At 35.4% G+C, this 18,716-nt stretch overlaps 1 protein-coding gene and 1 long non-coding RNA gene across 13 annotated transcripts; both read right to left on the bottom strand.

Annotated features, from left to right (window-relative positions):
* Positions 1–1,016: 1,016 nt before the first annotated feature.
* LOC111443905 lies at positions 1,017–7,811 on the bottom strand. Of its 12 annotated transcripts, none has more exons than XR_002710606.1 (6): positions 6,757–7,811; positions 6,090–6,635; positions 4,309–5,884; positions 4,010–4,040; positions 3,821–3,928; positions 1,017–3,500 (listed from the first exon to the last, which is right to left on the bottom strand). It is a non-coding gene; the product is annotated as an uncharacterized LOC111443905 (long non-coding RNA). The 12 variants fall into 12 exon arrangements; XR_002710607.1 differs by having other exon boundaries at positions 4,304–5,884; XR_002710609.1 differs by having other exon boundaries at positions 3,821–3,937; positions 4,304–5,884.
* Positions 7,812–9,860: 2,049 nt separating this feature from the next.
* On the bottom strand, positions 9,861–13,299 carry LOC111443873. The gene is made up of 4 exons (XM_023081703.1): positions 13,094–13,299; positions 12,912–13,000; positions 10,309–12,046; positions 9,861–10,048 (listed from the first exon to the last, which is right to left on the bottom strand). Exons 1-4 carry the CDS (start codon positions 13,178–13,180, stop codon positions 9,968–9,970), a joined length of 1,995 nt encoding a protein of 664 aa, XP_022937471.1. The 5' UTR covers positions 13,181–13,299; the 3' UTR covers positions 9,861–9,967.
* Positions 13,300–18,716: the final 5,417 nt, after the last annotated feature.

Raw genomic sequence — 18,716 nt, forward strand, 5'->3', positions numbered from 1 at the left:
TTTTTTTTTCCTACGGCACTATTCTAATTGGGCAATTTGGATGTGTACCATATACTCTACACATAGCCCACTAGTTCGCACACTTACTGAGCCCCTTTTCTTGTCAGGCGAGCCTTCTTTGGTAGCTCAACTTTTGCCGGACACCCATTAGAATTAGTAACCGTCACGACAGCATTATGTAAAAACATAACAATACTTCGCTTGCCTAATGGATGTACGCGTTCGTACCCTCGTGATGGAATAGGGGTATCTCCCCGATGCATGAGCACACATAATGCATGAGGTCCCAATATTTATGTACATATCATATCATTTTTCATATTGTTTCTCATTCTTCAGTTCTCTCATATCATACATAATTCTAACGGGTTATATTTCATGTCATTTATCGTGATTTCATGTCATTCGTATCATGTTGTATACACAATTTAAGAGACTAACGTTCTATGTTATGTTAAGTCATCGTTTATCATTCATATCTATGATTTTAACATAACATTTCAAAATATATATCATACCATAACATATTGCATGACAATAATATCATAAACATGTTAATTTATCACATATCTCGTATGCTTTTAACATAACATTTCTTCATATACATATCATACTATGTATCATATCATAGACATGTCAATTTATCACATATCTCATACCATAATATATTTCATATCATATGACAACATATATATATCGTATCATAATCATATCATAACATAACATATCGTACCATAACATATTTCATATCATAAACATGTCAATTTATCACATAATCATATTTCATTTCATAACATAACATTCCGTCATTCACATGTCATATCATAATCATATCATGTCGTGAACACTTCATGGTCATATCGTTCCCTAACTTATCATAGTACGAATAACTATCACAGTCAGATTACATAAACATGCCTTAGTCATATCATCACAAGAACGTATCCTAACGCTATCGTTCTAAAAATCTATCACAAACCTATTTCATATCATATGTCAACATATATATATCCGTCATTCACATGTCGTATCATAATCATATCATGTCGTGAACACTTCATAGTCATATCGTTCCCTAACTTATCATAGCATTAACGAATATCTATCACAGTCATGTTACATGAACGTGCCTTAGTCATATCATCACAGGAACGTATCTTAACGTTATCGTTCTATAAATATATCATACACAATAAACACATTTATCACATATCTCGTACCATAACATATTTCATATCATATGACAACATATATATCATGTCGTGAACCCTTCATGGTCATATGGTTCCCAACTTATCATAGCCTAACGAATATCTATCACAGTCATATCATTAGGGTCATATTCCCTAACTTATTATAGCCTTAACATGTCATATCGTTACATGAACGTACCTTAATCATATCATCACAGAAACGTATCCTAACTATCGTTTTATAAATCTCACAAACTTATTCCTCTCTACACACAACCTAACCGTATTCTTTTATACTCCCATATCCTATCACTTCAATACAACCTAACTTCTACAAAATTATTTCTCTAAACCACGGACACGTGTCAACATATATAACCATACCAACGATAGTAAGGCCACTTGCCTAATTAGCTTAGGCTGATGTCACAAAATGATATGAAAGTTTAATTCCGCCCATTTAAATAAGTGCTTTGTGCCATAACATCAATTTGAAGTTCGAACTTATACAAAATTATTTCTCTAAACCACAAACACGTGTCAACATCAAATATACCATGCCTACGATAATAAGGCCACTTACCTAATTAGTAGGCTGATGTCACAAAGTGATATGAAAGTTTGATTCCGCCCATTTAAATAAGTGTTATGTGTCATAACATCAGTTTCAAGTTCGAACTTCTACAAAATTATTTCTCTAAACCACGAACACGTGTCAACATCAAATATAACCATACCATGAACACGTGCCACTTACCTGATTAGGATTAGCTTAGGCTAATGTCACAAAGTGATATGAAAGTTCGATTCCGCCCACCCATTAAATAAGTAAACCTATTATGTGAGCCCTTAAGATATTTCAAATTCAAACTTCTACAAAATTATTTTTCTAAACCACGAACATGTGTCAACATTAAATATAACCATGTCGATAGTAAGGCCACTTACCTGATTAGCTTAGGCTGATGTATGAAAGTTCAATTCCACCCATTTAAATAATCAACCTATTACGCCCATAACAATAATTTCAAGTTCGAACTTCTACAAAATTATTTCTCAAAACCACGAACACGTGTCAACATTAAATATAACTATGCCATTAGTAAGACTACTTACCTAATTAGCAGCTTAGGCTGATGTCACAAAGTGATATGAAAGTTCGATTCTGCCCATTTAAATAATCATCAACCTATGTCCCTCATCAGTTTCAGTTCGAACTTCTACAAAATTATTTCTCTAAACCACGAACATGTGTCAACATCAAATATATAAGCATGCCGATAGTAACACTTACCTGATTAGCTTAAGTTGATGTCACACAAAGTGATATGAAAGTTCGATTCTGCCCATTTAAACAAGTCAAGATCGAATTTTTCCCGGTCTAGACCGGTAAGTTTCCCTAGGAATTTTTCCCGGTCTAGCGCTAAGTTTCCCTAGGAACTTTTCCCGGTCTCTAGCAAGGTAGGTTTTCCTAGGACCCAATCTCTATAGCAAGGTAGGTTTCCCGGACTCACCAGCTAGGTTTTCCTAGGAACTTTTTCCCGATCTACAAGGGTAAGTTTTTTTCCCAATCTAGAGCGATAAGTTTTCCTAGGAACTTTTTACCGTCTAGAGCAAGGTAAGTTTTCCTAGGAACTTTTCCCCGTCTCTAGCAAGGTAAGTTTTCCTAGGAACTTTTCTCCGTCTCTAGCAAGGTAAGTTTTCCTAGGAACTTTCCCCGTCTCTAAGCAAGGTAGTTTTCCTAGGAACTTTTTCCCTCTCTAGCAAGGTAAGTTTTCCTAGGAACTTTTCCCCTCTCTAGCAAGGTAAGTTTTCCTAGGAACTTTTCCCCGTCTCTAAGCAAGGTAGTTTTCCTAGGAACTTTTCCCCCTCTAGAGCAAGAGCTCTAGGTAAAGTTTTCCTAGGGTTTAAAGTATTCCTAGGAAGTTTTCCCCGTCTAGAGCAAGAGCTAGGTAAGTTTTCCTAGGAAGTTTTACCCGTCGAGAGCAAGGTAAGTTTTCCTAGGAAGTTTTCTCGTTAGCCAGGTAAGTAGTTTTTCCTAGGAAGTTTTCCCGGTCTAGAAGCCAAGTAATCAATGCTAGTAGATGGGATTTATACAGGGATTCATGCCAAGTAATGCAAAGTACCTGAAAACATTAAAAGTTAAGGATTCATACAGGGAGAAGCTGCAATGCAATGCTAGTAGATGGAGACCTACCAGGGAGAAGCTGCAAATAAGTCTGCACAGGAACTGTTTCAGGAATGTCATAGAATATGACATTCCTCGAATGGTCTTCATGCGGAAGCTAACTATATTGCACAGAAAACCTGATGAAGTTGTGTTTTGTCAAATTGCTAGTTAAAATAAGTTACAAAAACAATAGAAATGAGTCAAAGTATCTTGTAATGTTCATCACATCAAATGACTAATGAGCTGAGAAAGGGAACTGATATCATATCCATCATAAATTTATTACACACATGCTATATCTACAATAGTAGAGTAGGAATTGGTCAACATAAATAAATAAATAACCGAATAATAAGGCTAATTATCAATAGTCAATATAAAATAAAGCTGGGTTCATTTAATATTGTTCAAGAACTCATTATTTACTCTCTATCTTTACCAATACTATTGAAATTACCTGTTTGTAACGAACCATCCAAAGCCTCCATGAAAAATCAACATTACAAATAAAACCACGAAAATCTTTTCAGCTGCATCTCTTGGCCAATGTCCACTCCTCCATCAACTGATAAATCTTAGAACGAATCCTAATCATTTTCTTAACATGTTTTGCAATCTGCAGAGTAATAAGGGTAAAAATACTGACCTTCTCCAAGATGGAAAACACCAATGACAATCTATGGCACATAAGACCGTGAATGGTCAATAATTAAGTCAGAATATATAAAGAATACATTGAAGAATTAAAAGCATGTCATCAGATGAGACATGAATTTTGGATATAATGCACACTACAAAGAAAGGTCTTGAAACGAGACTAAACCAGCCGGTCGTACTAAAGAGGATTCTTGTTGTTGGAAATCCTTTGATTGCTTGTGAAAAAAAATAGGAGCAAGAAGCAAAATCTGTAAAAAGTTTACAACCATGCACAAGAAATTACATTACCGGAATCTCTTATTCATTGTTCAGCAGTGGCAGCATGCACTACCAGCCTGGGAACCAACCTGTGCAAATAGATGCAAATAGATATTCTTTCATTTCTCTCACAATGAAAATGACTTCTTACCCAAAAAAACTACACAAAACATCTTATCTCGCCCATGTTATTACAAATGAACCAGAAGAGAACTGTTGTTGCAAAAACTAAGATCAGATATCACCGCAAAGATAAGCAGAACCAAAATTTTGGATGCGAGAAGGCAGAACCATAGCAGCTGACATTATGACTGCATTGCTACTCATAACATTCATTCATTCTCTCTTTTCCTGAAGCACGTGCATCACATTACAAAATCCAATGAACCACAAAGATTAAGCAATACGGAACATAATCTTAGGTTGGAATGTTTCTTCACTATAGCTTAGAAATCAGAAGAACTAATCATAATTTTACGGGACTTGATAATTGACAACTTCCGGGTTTCTCAATCAATGACCAATTATTGCAACTAGCCCCATCATCTTTGACAAAATATGAACTATATCAATGAAATACCAGAAAAATAATATAACTAAGCAACAATTATACCAAAGAAAAACAAAATAACTAGGGAACGATCACATATCAATGCAACAATTATATTCATGAGTGTCTCAGTCAGGTAACCTTGTCAAACTATTGGTACTGTGAAAAGGTAGAGCCGGGCAGTTTTCCTAGGAATTGCTCACAGTCTAGAGCCGGGCAGTTTTCCTAGGAATTACCTCAGTCTAGAGCCAGGCAGTTTTTTCCTAGGAATTGATCGGTCTAGAGCCAGGCAGTTTTTTCCTAGGAATTGCTCGGTCTAGAGCCAGGCAGTTTGTTCCTAGGAATTGCTCGGTCTAGAGCCGGGCAGTTTTCCTAGGAATTGCTCGGTCTAGAGCCGGGGCAGTTTTCCTAAGAATTGCTCGGTCTAGAGCCGGGCAGTTCTTTCCTAGGAATCTGCTCGGTCTAGAGCCGGGCAGTTTTCCTAGGAATTGCTCGGTCTAGAGCCGGGCAGTTTTCCTAAGAATTGCTCGGTCTAGAGCCGGGCAGTTCTTTCCTAGAAATCTGCTCGGTCTAGAGCCGGGCAGTTTTCCTAGGAATTGCTCGGTCTAGAGCCGGGCAGTTTTCCTAGGAATTGCTCGGTCTAGAGCCAGGCTGTTTTCCTAGGTCTTCTATTGCCAAGTTTCCAAGTAATCTTCCTGCCAAGTTTTCCTAGGTCTACTATTGCAAAGTTTCCTAGGAATTGCTATCTAGAGCCGAGCAAGCTTTGCTAGGAATTTCTCATTAGATAAATCTAACAAATCAGCAGGCACATGTCAGTTGGAAATGCAAATAAACCGAGGGGGTGGTGTGGGTGGTGTCACAGGACATCCCCCATGCGTCACCATGCGCACCTAAAAGCATGATCACTTGTTTAGAAGTTAAGAACTGCTAAAAGTCTTACAATAATCTTCTGATCATGTGTAGCGTTTGCTATATAAGAATGTTACCCCGAGATACGACTTCCACGGCCAAATTTCTGGTGGTTGCCATGGAGGATTAACTGGGAAGCACCTACATCTAATCCCAACAACAAAACAGCCTCTAGATCACAAATCCCACAATCAATCAGTTAAAAGAAAACTGTAAAAAAAAAAATAAAACAGGCGAAATCAAAGATCACAAGTCCTAACAACAAAACAGAATCATGTGAATTAAAAAACAAATTCATCAACTCGTTACCAAAACTCCCCAAAAATTCACAATCCAGAAACCACAATTTCACCTTCAAATGAATTGGGCTGCAATAGAAGAAGGCTGATTTTGGAGTACGACAACACACCATCAGCAACACGAACCATCTCGATCTCATGTGAATTAAAAAAATCCTCATCACTTGCACCCGTGAGACTGCCTGCAGTTATAAAGAAATAACACAAGGATGGAATGGAAGTCTACGTTTCAACTGTTCTGCTCTCATACCTGGCGAAGCTAGAAGGCAGAGGTTGGTGGTTATCTGCACTTCACCAACAAATATGTAGCCGCCTGTGACGAACGGCTTTATCAACCATCCACAGTTGAACAGCCTGCAGAGAAAAGTCAAAACAAGTAATGTGGTCTACAATTTTCAATAGTCACATATCATCTTTATAAAACAAAACATCACAGTGAAATAGGTTAAACCCACTAAGAAAAGCAGTTCTACTTGTTATTTTATTTTAGCAGATAGCCTATAAACCTTGAATGCATATTCAAACTCATTACAAGGAACACTTCCACAAAGTAGGGTATGTTGCAGGGCTCCATCCTCACTATGTGATCCTGGCAACCCCTGCATTGTTAACTCAACACATGAGAAAGAACAGATAAAAATTACTAAAAAAATATTTGATAAACAAAGTCGTAAAAAAGAGAAGGAAGGAAGGGCATAGATTCAAGAATGTGACTCATACCTTCATAATCGGGTATGTCTCATCATGTTAATCTGGCATGAACGAATAGATTCATTAAAGGAACTCGGTCACTGTCCTCTCCGCCTGAAGCTTCATATCCATCAATAGTCGACCTTGACAGTGGAAGTCCCTTTTGAGCCAGTGAGTCTCTTAGACTCTTCAGCTCCTGAGGAGGATATTCTGATCGGATGGATGTCAAGCGAGCCCAAACTGCTCTCCGAACAAGAGGCGGCCATGGTGGAGCTCGACATTGCTCTGCTTGTGTGGAAACCACTGCGTGCTTCAAGCTGAAGAGGACCAAGGCTGGTTGATGTGCCAGAGAAACCTTTTTCAACAGCTTTTCCTGGAATATTTGTCAAGTGTTGCATAGGTAGATTAGATGGAAGTCACACCCGCTTATTCCCTCGCCTTCTATTATCTTCTACCTCCCCATGGCTCCTCTGTGTTGAGGAAATCAAACTCAAACATAACGTAATTGGTAAAAAAAAAAAGAGATTCGAGGGTTTTCAAATTTACTAACTGCTCCCTTAGCGCGCTTCACCATGGTGACATGCTTGGTAACTGACTCAATCCCCCACCCAGTCCCTGAGCGATCTCCCCATGGATCAAGAACATACCAGATTATAGTATCCCATGATTGGTTGTATATCACAATCGGTTAAATTTCTGAGTTTGAAACTGAGGGAAAGGTTGAAGAATTCACCAGATTACGGTACCGGAGCAACATTGTCGACAATGGAAGAGTTGATGATGGGTTGCTATCAAGGGATTGTGGTCTTCGGCTTGCTAAAGGTTTCACCATGAATGTGCTCTACCCTCGGTGGTTGTTTGTTCTGAATATGAGGGGGCAATGTGGTCTTATTTATAGACTTTTTTGAGTCCTCCTCCCATTCCACTACTTTCCGATGTGGGATTAGGATTCTAACTTCTATTTTATTTTCCTTTTCCATCAATTATTTTCAACGGCTAGTTGGACCTCTTCAACGGCTAGTCGGACCTCTTCAACGGCTAGTTGGTCATGTATGACTAAATAAGATACTGGGCTTGGGCTACGTCATGGGCTTGGTCATGTATAACTAAATAAGAAACTGGGCTTGGGCTACGTAATGGGCTTGGTCATTATAACTAAATAAGATACTGGGCTTGGTCTACGTAATGGGCTTGGGCTACGTCATGGGCTTGGTCATGTATAACTAAATAAGATACTGGGCTTGGTCTATGTAATGGGCTTGGTCATGTATAACTAAATAAGATACTGGGCTTGGTCTACGTAATGGGCTTGGGCTACGTCATGGGCTTGGTCATGTATAACTAAATAAGATACTGGGCTTGGGCTACGCAAAATTTTGACTCCGATGACTCTGTAATTACTATCGACAACTTTTCCGACCAAACATCCGCCGTGGATTAGCCAATAAGTGGTCACTGTTTCCTTGCAATGCTCTTCAACGGAGCTATTGTCCGACAAGTTTTCCGGCAATGGAGGCCCTAAATATTGAAACCCTTTATTACCCTCCAAATCTTGCGTCTTGATCTTTTCCATTGTTCGGGTTTTAAGCAAATCCCCCACTTTTCGTAACCCTCTAACGCATTGTGCAAGATTGTTAGGATTTGAATAGTAATTGAATCGAACAATTGGGATGTTCTTAACGTCTGTCGAGGAATTCAGGTGAAGTGAGCCTTTTGAAAGCACGTTCGCGAATTTCTCGATAAGAAAGGCTTGCAAATGTTTGCAAATGAATATTGCCGTCTAATATTCTGATCACTTGTGTTAAGAATGAGAAATAGAATTAGAATTAGAATAGGTGTGTTGTTATTGATATTCATATCATTTAAATAAGATACCAGCTAGTAATTAATACCTAAAAATATATATATTATTTATGGATATAAACTAATTAAATATTGAGAATAAAATAAAATATATTACCAAATAAATCATTTAAGATATATTCTATAAATAATATATTTTCTAAATATGATATCTCAACCACTTGTGCTCATGAAGCTACCAGTGGGAACGGAAGCAGGATGGCGGCGCTGAAACGAAGATGACAAGACATGAATTCGCTGACGTGGGGTTCGTGGAGGTTGAAAGTTGCTCGGCCATAAATTAATTTTCTTTATTTTTACCTTTTTTACTTTAAATTGATAAAATAGTCTTTTGGTGGGCCAAGAATCGTTAGAGTTCGTTCTACGATTTTTCAATTGATAGACGTTCACGATTATTTTTGTAGCGTTGATTTTTCATGCAAGTAGGTAGGTGGTTAGTTACAGACAACAATTGTTACAAACAGGTAATTTCAAGTGGATTTGAGAAAAACGTATAATTTTATTAAAATTCATGCTACGTATGAATAATATTTTCTAGTTCATAGGAGATCTCGTCTTTTATATGTAGTTCTTGCGTTAACCGACTTTATTGCAAATCTTAATTAAATGTTTGAAAAATAAATAAATAAATAAATAAATGTTCCATGAACTAACCTTTACTTTTATTCGAACCAAACTTTTGAATAAATAATTAGAACAACACGAAACAACTCATCTCAAAAAGATAAATGACCCGAACCCTTATTAAAATAATAAACCCAACCAATCCAACCATAAATTTACGACAAGAATAATTGAATTGAATCTAAAAGATTATTCCCGACTCAACCCAGTCTATGAGACATGGATATTTCGAGCTTAATTTCAATGGAAAATAAATAAATAAATGTTAATATGAACTAACATTCTACTTTTATTCGAAACAAAATTTTGAACAAATAGCTCGAACAACACGAATCAACTCACAACTCAAAAGAATAAACGACTTGAACCCTTGTTAAAATAATAAACTCAACCAATCCAACTATAAATTTACGAACAGAACAATTGAGCTGAATCTATAAGATAATTCTCGACTCAACCTAATCTATGATAATATACCCATCTAGATTTCGTGGATTTATCGAGCTTTATTTCGAATTAAAATTCCAAAATCTTTCTAATAAAAGGCTAAATTATTGAAGAAAAAAAAATGCCATTGTTCATGAAACAATAGGAGAAGAAAAAATTTATTAAAAAAGTAATAATTATTTACTTACTTTTCTAATTTATTTTTGCATCCAAAAACTGCCTCACTTTCTCTACAAAATCAATATGAGATCAGACAATTTATAAATCAAGGCCATACACATACACAATGTTCTAATAAGAAAAGATACTAAACCTCAGCAGAATTTGATGCCAAAGCCATGTCCAATCTTTCCAAAAATGGAGTAGAATTCCAGTTGACTCTCTCGTCCTGAAATCACGAACAAATGAACGTTTAATCGTGTAAACGACCCAGGCCCACCGCTAGCAGATATTGTCCTCTTTGGGCTTTCCCTTTCGGGCTTCCCTTAAAGGCCTTAAAACGCGTCTGCTAGGGGACAGTTTTCACACCCTTATAAAGGGTGTTTTGTTCTCCTCCCCAACCAATGTGAGACATCACAAATCGAGTTTATGTTCAGATTAACGAGACGAATGAATTAATATCACAACTTGAAGATATAAAAGATGTACCTCTCTGCTTTTCCTCGGTCCCTTGCACGAAGAGCCCGGATTGGAATCTGCATCTTGTCCTGTATGACTCCAGTAACTCCCAACCGTGCCTATGATAGGCGTCTCCTCGGGACTCCGACTCCTCAATCGCCTCGGAGTTGAGAATGCCGAGAACTGTCTAAGCTCGGCATCCTGTTTTGTAGGACTCCAGTAAGTCCCAACAGTGCCTATGATGGGTGCTTCCTCGGGACTCCGACTCCTCGATCGCCTCGGAGTTGAGAATGCAGAGAACTGTCTAATTTCTTCTAATGTCAATGCTCCTAAAATTGGCCTATCTTCATTACTTTTAGCTGAATTTCTCGTCCACATAGGTGAGTTTCCAATGGAGGAGCTAGTACTATTGGATTTTGGTGTGGTTTCAGATTCAACCAACCAGTTCGAAAGGCTGGTGTCGACCGCAATCTCGTCCTCGACGTGCTTTAAATTGCTATGATTTTCTTTAGACTTTCGCATTGCCCGAAAAGTAGGCTCTGGACTGATGGGCAGCACATCACAGCCTTTATCTAAACTGATATTCTCCTTTTCTGAACGATGAACTGATGGCAGTGTTTCCACTTTTGCAGCACTCATACAATGTGTAATAACATTCTCAATTTGGTTAAGAACAGAACCAACATCCGTTTTATTGACCAATGAAGCGTTTTCGGGTTGTTGACTCAAACAACGAGTAGCATTCTCGACAACATTCTCGTTCCGACATCCCGTTTTCTTGTTTGATGAAGTGTTGTCGGGTTGATGGCTCAAACAATGAGTAACATTCTCAATTGGGTTAAGAACAGAAGCGACAACATTCTCATTCCAATGTCCCGTTTTCTTATCCGATGAAGCGTTTTCGAGTTGATGGCTCAAACAATGAGTAACATTCTCAATTGGGCTAAGAACAGAACCGACAACATTCTCGTTCCAACATCCCTTTTTCTTCTCCAATGAAGCGTTGTCGGGTTGATGGCTCAAACAATGAGTAACATTCTCAATTGGGCTAAGAACAGAACCGACAACATTCTCATTCAGACGTCCCGTTTTCTTGTCCAATGAAGCGTTTTCAGGTTGATGGCTCAAACAACGAGTATCATTCTCAATTGGCTTAAGAACAGAACCAACAACATTCTCGTTCCAACATCCCGTTTTCTTCTCCGATGAAGTGTTATCGGGTTGATGGCTCAAACAACGAGCATCATTCTCAATAGGCTTAAGAACAGAACTGACAACATTCTCGTTCCAACATCCCGGTTTCTTCTCCGATGAAGCATTTTCCTGTTGATGGCTTAGATCAAGACTATTAACCTCATTTTCTGCATCTTCAACTCCACAAACCTGTTTCCTTGAACCAAATGACAAAGAAAAGAGAGACTCCGAAGATTCCTGCTCCATCAATAACTTACTTTCTCCATGCCCATCATCAGCATTGGTATCATCTTTTCTTTTTTCTTCATCTAAATGATCCATTTCTTCTGCATATTCATGATCTTCATCATTGTTTGAGCAATTTTCATACCTATGATTCAAAGGTAAAGTAAACGCTTGTGATAAATTAGAGCTTCCCAAAGATTCATCTTCTTTTCCACTCTTCTCCTCTTCTTTAATCTCATCCAATTTGCTTTCATTTTCCTTAGGGGGAACCACTTTATTATCCTCAATAATTGGTTCAGAAGCTTTTTCAGTTGCATGACACAACTCTATCTGTTCTTCAAGCTTCTCTCTGTGCAGTAAAGAACAGTAAAATTAACCAGAAACTTCCAGTAAACAGCTAGAGCTACATCAGATCCACACCCTGAAAACTGAGCTCGAAGAACAAGAAGAACACTCAGTTCTCAATCCTGTGTGGTTGCTCAGGATTTTGAGTGATTTCAAGCTCTTTTAGATGTTGGCATGTTAAAGAGAGTGATCTAAATCATGTTCTTACGTTAAAAAATGAAATTCCTAGCCAGAAAGATTGGATTATGCCCGATTTCATTGAATTTTGAGCTAAATTACTAATGTAACGTTACTAATTCAGTTTGATCACATTCAAACAAGATGAACTTTAAAATCATTTCTAAAATTTTCTTGATTCCAAGCGAAACTCAAAGAACAAGAAGAACACTCAGTTCTTAATCCTGTGTAAGCTCAGGATTTTGAGTGATTTCAAACTCTTTAGTTGTTTGCATGTTAAAGAGAATGAGTTAAATCATGTTCTTACGTTTTGAAAAACAAAAAAATCCTAGCCAAAAAGATTGGATTATGCCCGATTTCATTGAATTTTGAGCTAAATTACTAATTAAACGTTACTAATTCAGTTTGATCACATTCGAACAAGATAAAGAATTTTAAATCATTTCTAAAATTTTCTTGATTCCAAACGAAACTCAAAGAACAAGATGAACACTCGAGTTCTCGCGGATGATGAATCTGAAAATCCAGAAACTAAACTTGAAGAACAAGTAAAACACTCAAATTATCACAGATGATCAAACTGAAAATCCTCAGTGAAACTAAACTCGAAGAACAAATAGAGATTCGAAAACGAAACTAAACAGAGAACAATCAAAATTCAATAAACCCTAAAAAAACTCCAAAGGACTTACAGAGAATCCTTAATTAGGTCAATCGGCGGCACTTCAACCACTTCCTTCGTTTGCTCCAACGCACAAACACCATCAGAAGCTTTAAAAACCTACAAAAACAAAACAACCGAAGACAAAATCCACCGATCATTCAAGAACAAGAACAAAAACTCAGAAAACACGATGAGATCAAAAGGATTTACATGATTTGAAGAAGGAATCTCAACGGAGGACTTTCTGGGTTGTTTTCGGCGCTTGCAATCGCCAAAACAAGCTAGAAAGCAGCCCATGATTGATGGAGGGCGGCGGAAAGTGGAGAATCAAAGAGAAAAGTGGAAGAGGAAGGAGAAAGAGAGAGGGCTTCGATTAAATGCGAGTGAGGTTCGGGTTTAAAAGAACAGGAAACAAACGGCCATTGATGATTTTGGTGAATCTCTGTGGAGAAATATGACCGTTGGGAGTGTTGGAAAAGTGCTTTTCGGGGAGGCTTTTTTGGCTTCATTCACTGACCAAGTACTTTCCAAAGGAGCGCTGCCTACGTGGAAGCTCAAAATAATTAATAAAATATTTTTCTTTTTTTGCCATATAAAGCTATCATAATTATTCTATTATATTACTTATTTAATTTTTTTTTTTAATTCCAAAGTTTTTAGGTGTTTACGCTCCCGATACATACATATATATTGTTACATGTCATAGTCATACTTTTTCTACTGTGCGACGTCGTAATCTTGACACACTCACGACAAGTTTTGAGGAAAACTCAAGCTCCATATATACTTTTCGTTGGCCTTTATAGCTTCATCGGATCTTAGGTGAGGTTTATCTTTGCTAACCGAACATCACTTGTGTGGAATGCAAGCTTGTTTGGCCACAAACGCCGCCTCCGCGTGCATGTTCAATCGTGCAACTGACTTGCCTCAACACTAGGTTAAGTCATTTGGCTCGATCTTACCTCTACTCATGGTTAAGGTCTCTCAATGCAACATCGCATTTCATCTTATCATCTTGGTTTTCAATCGACATGACTCATATGTCTTAATGACATCCAAAGTCACAAGATGTCGTCAGCCATCGTAGTTCACTCAATCATGCCATTGAGAATGGGCCCATGTGTCGTTCATAAAATTGGGACATCACGAACATCCATCCATTCGGATTCTGTCGAGGCATTGAGCCTCCCCTACCATGTAGAACTTTGGTCACTCCCACACATCGAACACATATAAAGGAGTGCAAATCGTTTATGAATTCCTCTCTATCTATCTCAAAGATAGTTGTATTAAACAATATTTATATAATAAGCTCGAAATTAATAAAAATATTTTTTAAACAAAAATAATATCGAGTTCTATCTAAAATTAACATTAAGACATTTTTTAACTTTAGGGGTATTTTTGTTAATTCAAAATGTTAGATATATTTTTTTCTAAAATTTTACTCTAATATAAACCCCAGGAATTGACTTTGTGATGGGCCTGAGATTTTGTTCCTTTCTTTAACGATGTTTGGGCTTTTGGGCCCACAGAAATTAGGCTTATTCTTAGCCCATAAAATCTAAATAAATTAAAAAAAATACTTAAAAAATATTTTTAAATTACAAAAAGTTTCATTAACATCAAGTTCAAATATAACTCACCTTTAATATTATATTTAAAAAATACCCGATGAAAATTTAAATTTTGTAATAACATCTTTTACCTTAAAAAAAATATTTAAAAAATTATTACCATCAATATATGGACAAAAACCATCCATTGTCGCCTCATAGATTATTTCTAAATTTTTTTTTTATGCTTTTGAAAGTTTATGAGTATTTTTTTTAATTGTGATATTAATCTTAAAAATATTTTTTAGAATTTTTTAAAAGAAATTTAAAAGTGTATTTGAAGTTTTAAAAAAAAATTGAGAGTATTAACGAAACTTTTGAAATTTAAAAATATTTTTAAAATAAAATATTAATGATTTCTATCCGAATAATAAGATTTATTTTTAACTTATTTGAGAGTTTAATGATGTATATATATATTTTTTAATTTAATGATATTATTCGGAATAAATTAGTAATTTAATGGTATTTTTATTAATTTAGTAAAAAAAATAACAGCCAAATTTGGGAATAAATTATTATTGAAAAATAATAACTCAATAAAATTGGATCATTATTACAAAAATACATTCAAGTTGCTTTCAAACTTTTACATCCATTTTTCCTCTCACATGCTTTGTTTTTTTTTCTCTCTTTATTAAATTATATCCAATTTTTACAAAATAAATAAATAAATAATTAATTAAAAAATTAAAAAATACTTTTGATGGAAAATAAAATATAATGCTATGAGATTGTTTGTGATATGCCATAATTAAAATTAAAAGACCAATTTTTTTTAATGAAATTAAAAAAAAATCTTTTTGTTAAAAACAATTAAATATGGATGATTAATTTCAATTTAAAATATTTTTAATTAAGACGGTGAAAACCATATTAATGAATAAAGTAAAAATAAATAATAAGACAATTTATTGGGAGTTGTTCATTAATTTGATTACAATAATAATTAATAAATTAATTAAAACACAACTTGCTTAATTATGATAACAATAATATTTGAATATAATATATTTAATTTTCTATTATCTTATAAATAAAATTTAAATTTGTTTACTTAATTAATAGGCTACATAAATAATTTAATAATTTTTTTTTATTATTATTATTATTAGTCACTCTTAAAAATAAATTTTAAACTATTTTAAATGTAAATTTTTAAAATATATATTGAAATTAAATTGCAAAGGTTAATTAAATATTTGAAAATAAAATAATAGATGTTCGATGTTGAATTAATAACCTGAACATTTCAAATGAATTCAACGCGACCTACGAACACTCCTAGTGTTTAATATTCATTATAAATACAAATTTCTAAGTAGTGTTTTCAAGAACAAATTTAATTAGATATTTAAAATCGAATCGAGATAAAGAATATTTAAGAAAAAACGCTCCCCAATCAAAGTTATACTAAAAATATATTTAAAAAACAAGTGGGAATTGGACTTGGAAACGTCTCGACTCTCGAGACGCGTTAAACATGTTTAGTTCACTTTAGATACGTTTTTAGCCTCATATGAGCGATTCACTAACCGCATAGATATCCTTAGTTTTTGGGGCATTTCCATTTGACGTTTAACAATGGAAGGTAACATTGTACGTTATCATCGACATCTAAAATGGTTATGTGATATCTCACATTGGTTGGGGAGGAGAACAAATCATTCTTTATAAGGGTGTGGAAACCTTCCCCTAGCAGACGCGTTTTAAAGCCTTGAGAGAAAGCCGAAAGGGAAAGCCCAAATATGACAATATCTGCTAGCGGTGGATCTGGGTCGTTATAAATGGTATCAGAGCCAGTCACCGGACGATGTGTCAACCTTCTCGCTGTTCCCCAAAGGGGGAAAGACACGAGGCGGTGTGCCAATAGGGACGCTGGGCTCCGAAGGGGGGTGGATTTGGAGGTGGTCCGAATCTATTGGAGAAAGGAATGGGTGTCAGCGAACACGTTGGGCCTCGAAGGGGGGTGGATTGTGATATTTCACATTGGTTGTGGAGGAGAATAAATCACGGGTGTGGAAACCTTCCCCTAGCAAACGCGTTTTAAAGCCTACCCCTAGCAGAGGCGTTTTAAAGCCTACTCGTAGCAGCCCAAATAGGACAATATCTACTAGGCGATGGATCTAGGTCTTACAATGACACTGTAGTAGCAAAATAATATTTCGAAACAAATGAATAAAGATTTAAATTATAATAAGAGCCGAGCACGTGTTCAATTATTAATTTGGAATATAAGTGGACTGATATAAAAAATATGAAGACTGTTATATACTCTATCGATAAGGATAAAATTGGAATAATAAAAAATAAATATATATTAATTTATTCCCTATATTTGTATATTATTTTTTAAAAAAAAACATGTTGGATTTAAATTAATTAATTAATTGAGGTTTCCAATGTTAATAATACAAATTAAGATAATTAATTAAAAAAGGGTCAAATGGAATCAAGCTATATTATTTAATAAAGTATATATTAAAAAATTAAATTTTAATTTTAACTTTAATTTGTTTATTTTTGTTTTTTAAATATTGATTTTAGTCACTAAAATTTAAATTAATAATCTTTTTATTGACTTTAAAATATATATATATATATTACTAATTTTTATTCGATTGTTTCATCTCTTAATCATTACAATTGGATGGTTAGATTGACTGGAAGTGTATATTATTTGAAAAATCGATCAAGTCAATTATATGTTTAGAAATGATTATACAGAGCAATAAATAAGTATTTTAAATGTGTCGTTTGACTAACTGACTTATAGTGTGAGTGTTGCAATATTGTTGTGATTCTCGTGGAATATGACGTACAAGAAACTGTTTTAAGATTAGATCATTACTCCGTCAAATTGTTTCTTAGGATCTTAACTGATTATGACCGAGACTCACTTATTCTTCTCAACCATCGACTGACTCCTATGAGATCGGTCACATTACCCTTAATCGACTCTAGTGAGGTCTGATTGACCATGAGAGCACTTGATTGACCAATGGGGGTCACCCATGTTGAACCATGGTCAACCCCTAACGGTTAGGTTCAAGGGCCTCAACGGTGGTCGACCTTTTGGAAGCAACTGGCCATCTTTGAGTTTGGTTCTCGAGACATTTACTCTTGGCAGGTTTTGGATCCCGTCAATAATTTCACCTACAATATTTATTTTAACCCTTAATTTTTTTAAAATTATTTTTTTAGATTTTTATAGACATTTTTTAAATATTGAAATAGATATTTTGAAATGATGGACCAAAATTAAATTAGTTTAAAAGTTAAAAAAATAAATAAAATAAGATTTAAAATAATAAAGTGTGTTTTTTTCTCTTGAAATTTAAAAAGAAAAGAAAAAAAAAAGAAAAAGAAAAAGAAAAAGGAGAAGTGGAAATTCTATTTGAATTTTATTTGATATTTTGAATGTTTATTTTGTTCACTTTTTCTCTCTAAAATTTAAATTTTATATTCCTAAAAAAAATAAAATAGTCTGAAAAAATACTAAATTAAGTAATTATTGAAAATAAAATACATCATTTAACAGCTAAACTATTATCTTAGTTTATGTACTCGTGACCGACTTAAGTAAGAGTGTACGGTACAATATCACACCGGTTTCAGTACCGTATTCTTCTCTTGCATGTCATAGGTTACCACATTCGGTATCAAATTTTGAAAAAAGCTTAAAAGAGCTGAAAGTCATTACATGTGTGTCGGTATTAGATTCTTTTGCATGTGGGTGAGGGCAAAACATGCTGGAAGAACTTGCAGTGGTCTATCGGGATAGTTTTACTCTAAGAAGAAAAGATTAAGCAACCTAAACATATCGCAAGGGCAACCTAAACATATAGCAAGGGATGTAGAAGAAGAATTCCGGGGTCACCAAGTGTCGAATCCAAATTTTGAACTCTGATCAAAATCCTCGACATGGGTCGTTACATTATAAATGACCCAAATCCACCGCTAGCCGATATTATCCTCTTCGGGCTTTCCCTCAAGACTTTAAAACATGTCTACTGGGGGAAGGTTTCCACACTCTTATAAATGGTGTTTTGTTCTCCTCCCCAACCAATGTGGAACATTACAATCCACACCCTTCAGGGCCCAGCGTCCTCGTTGGCACTCTTTCCATCCTCCAATCAATGTGGAACCGCCACCAAATCCACTCCCATTCAGGACCCAATGTCCTCACTGACACACCACCACTCGTCTGCCCCCTT

Source organism: Cucurbita moschata, unplaced genomic scaffold (genome assembly GCF_002738365.1).
Source record: "Cucurbita moschata cultivar Rifu unplaced genomic scaffold, Cmos_1.0 Cmo_Scf00006, whole genome shotgun sequence".
Lineage (NCBI taxonomy): Eukaryota > Viridiplantae > Streptophyta > Magnoliopsida > Cucurbitales > Cucurbitaceae > Cucurbita > Cucurbita moschata.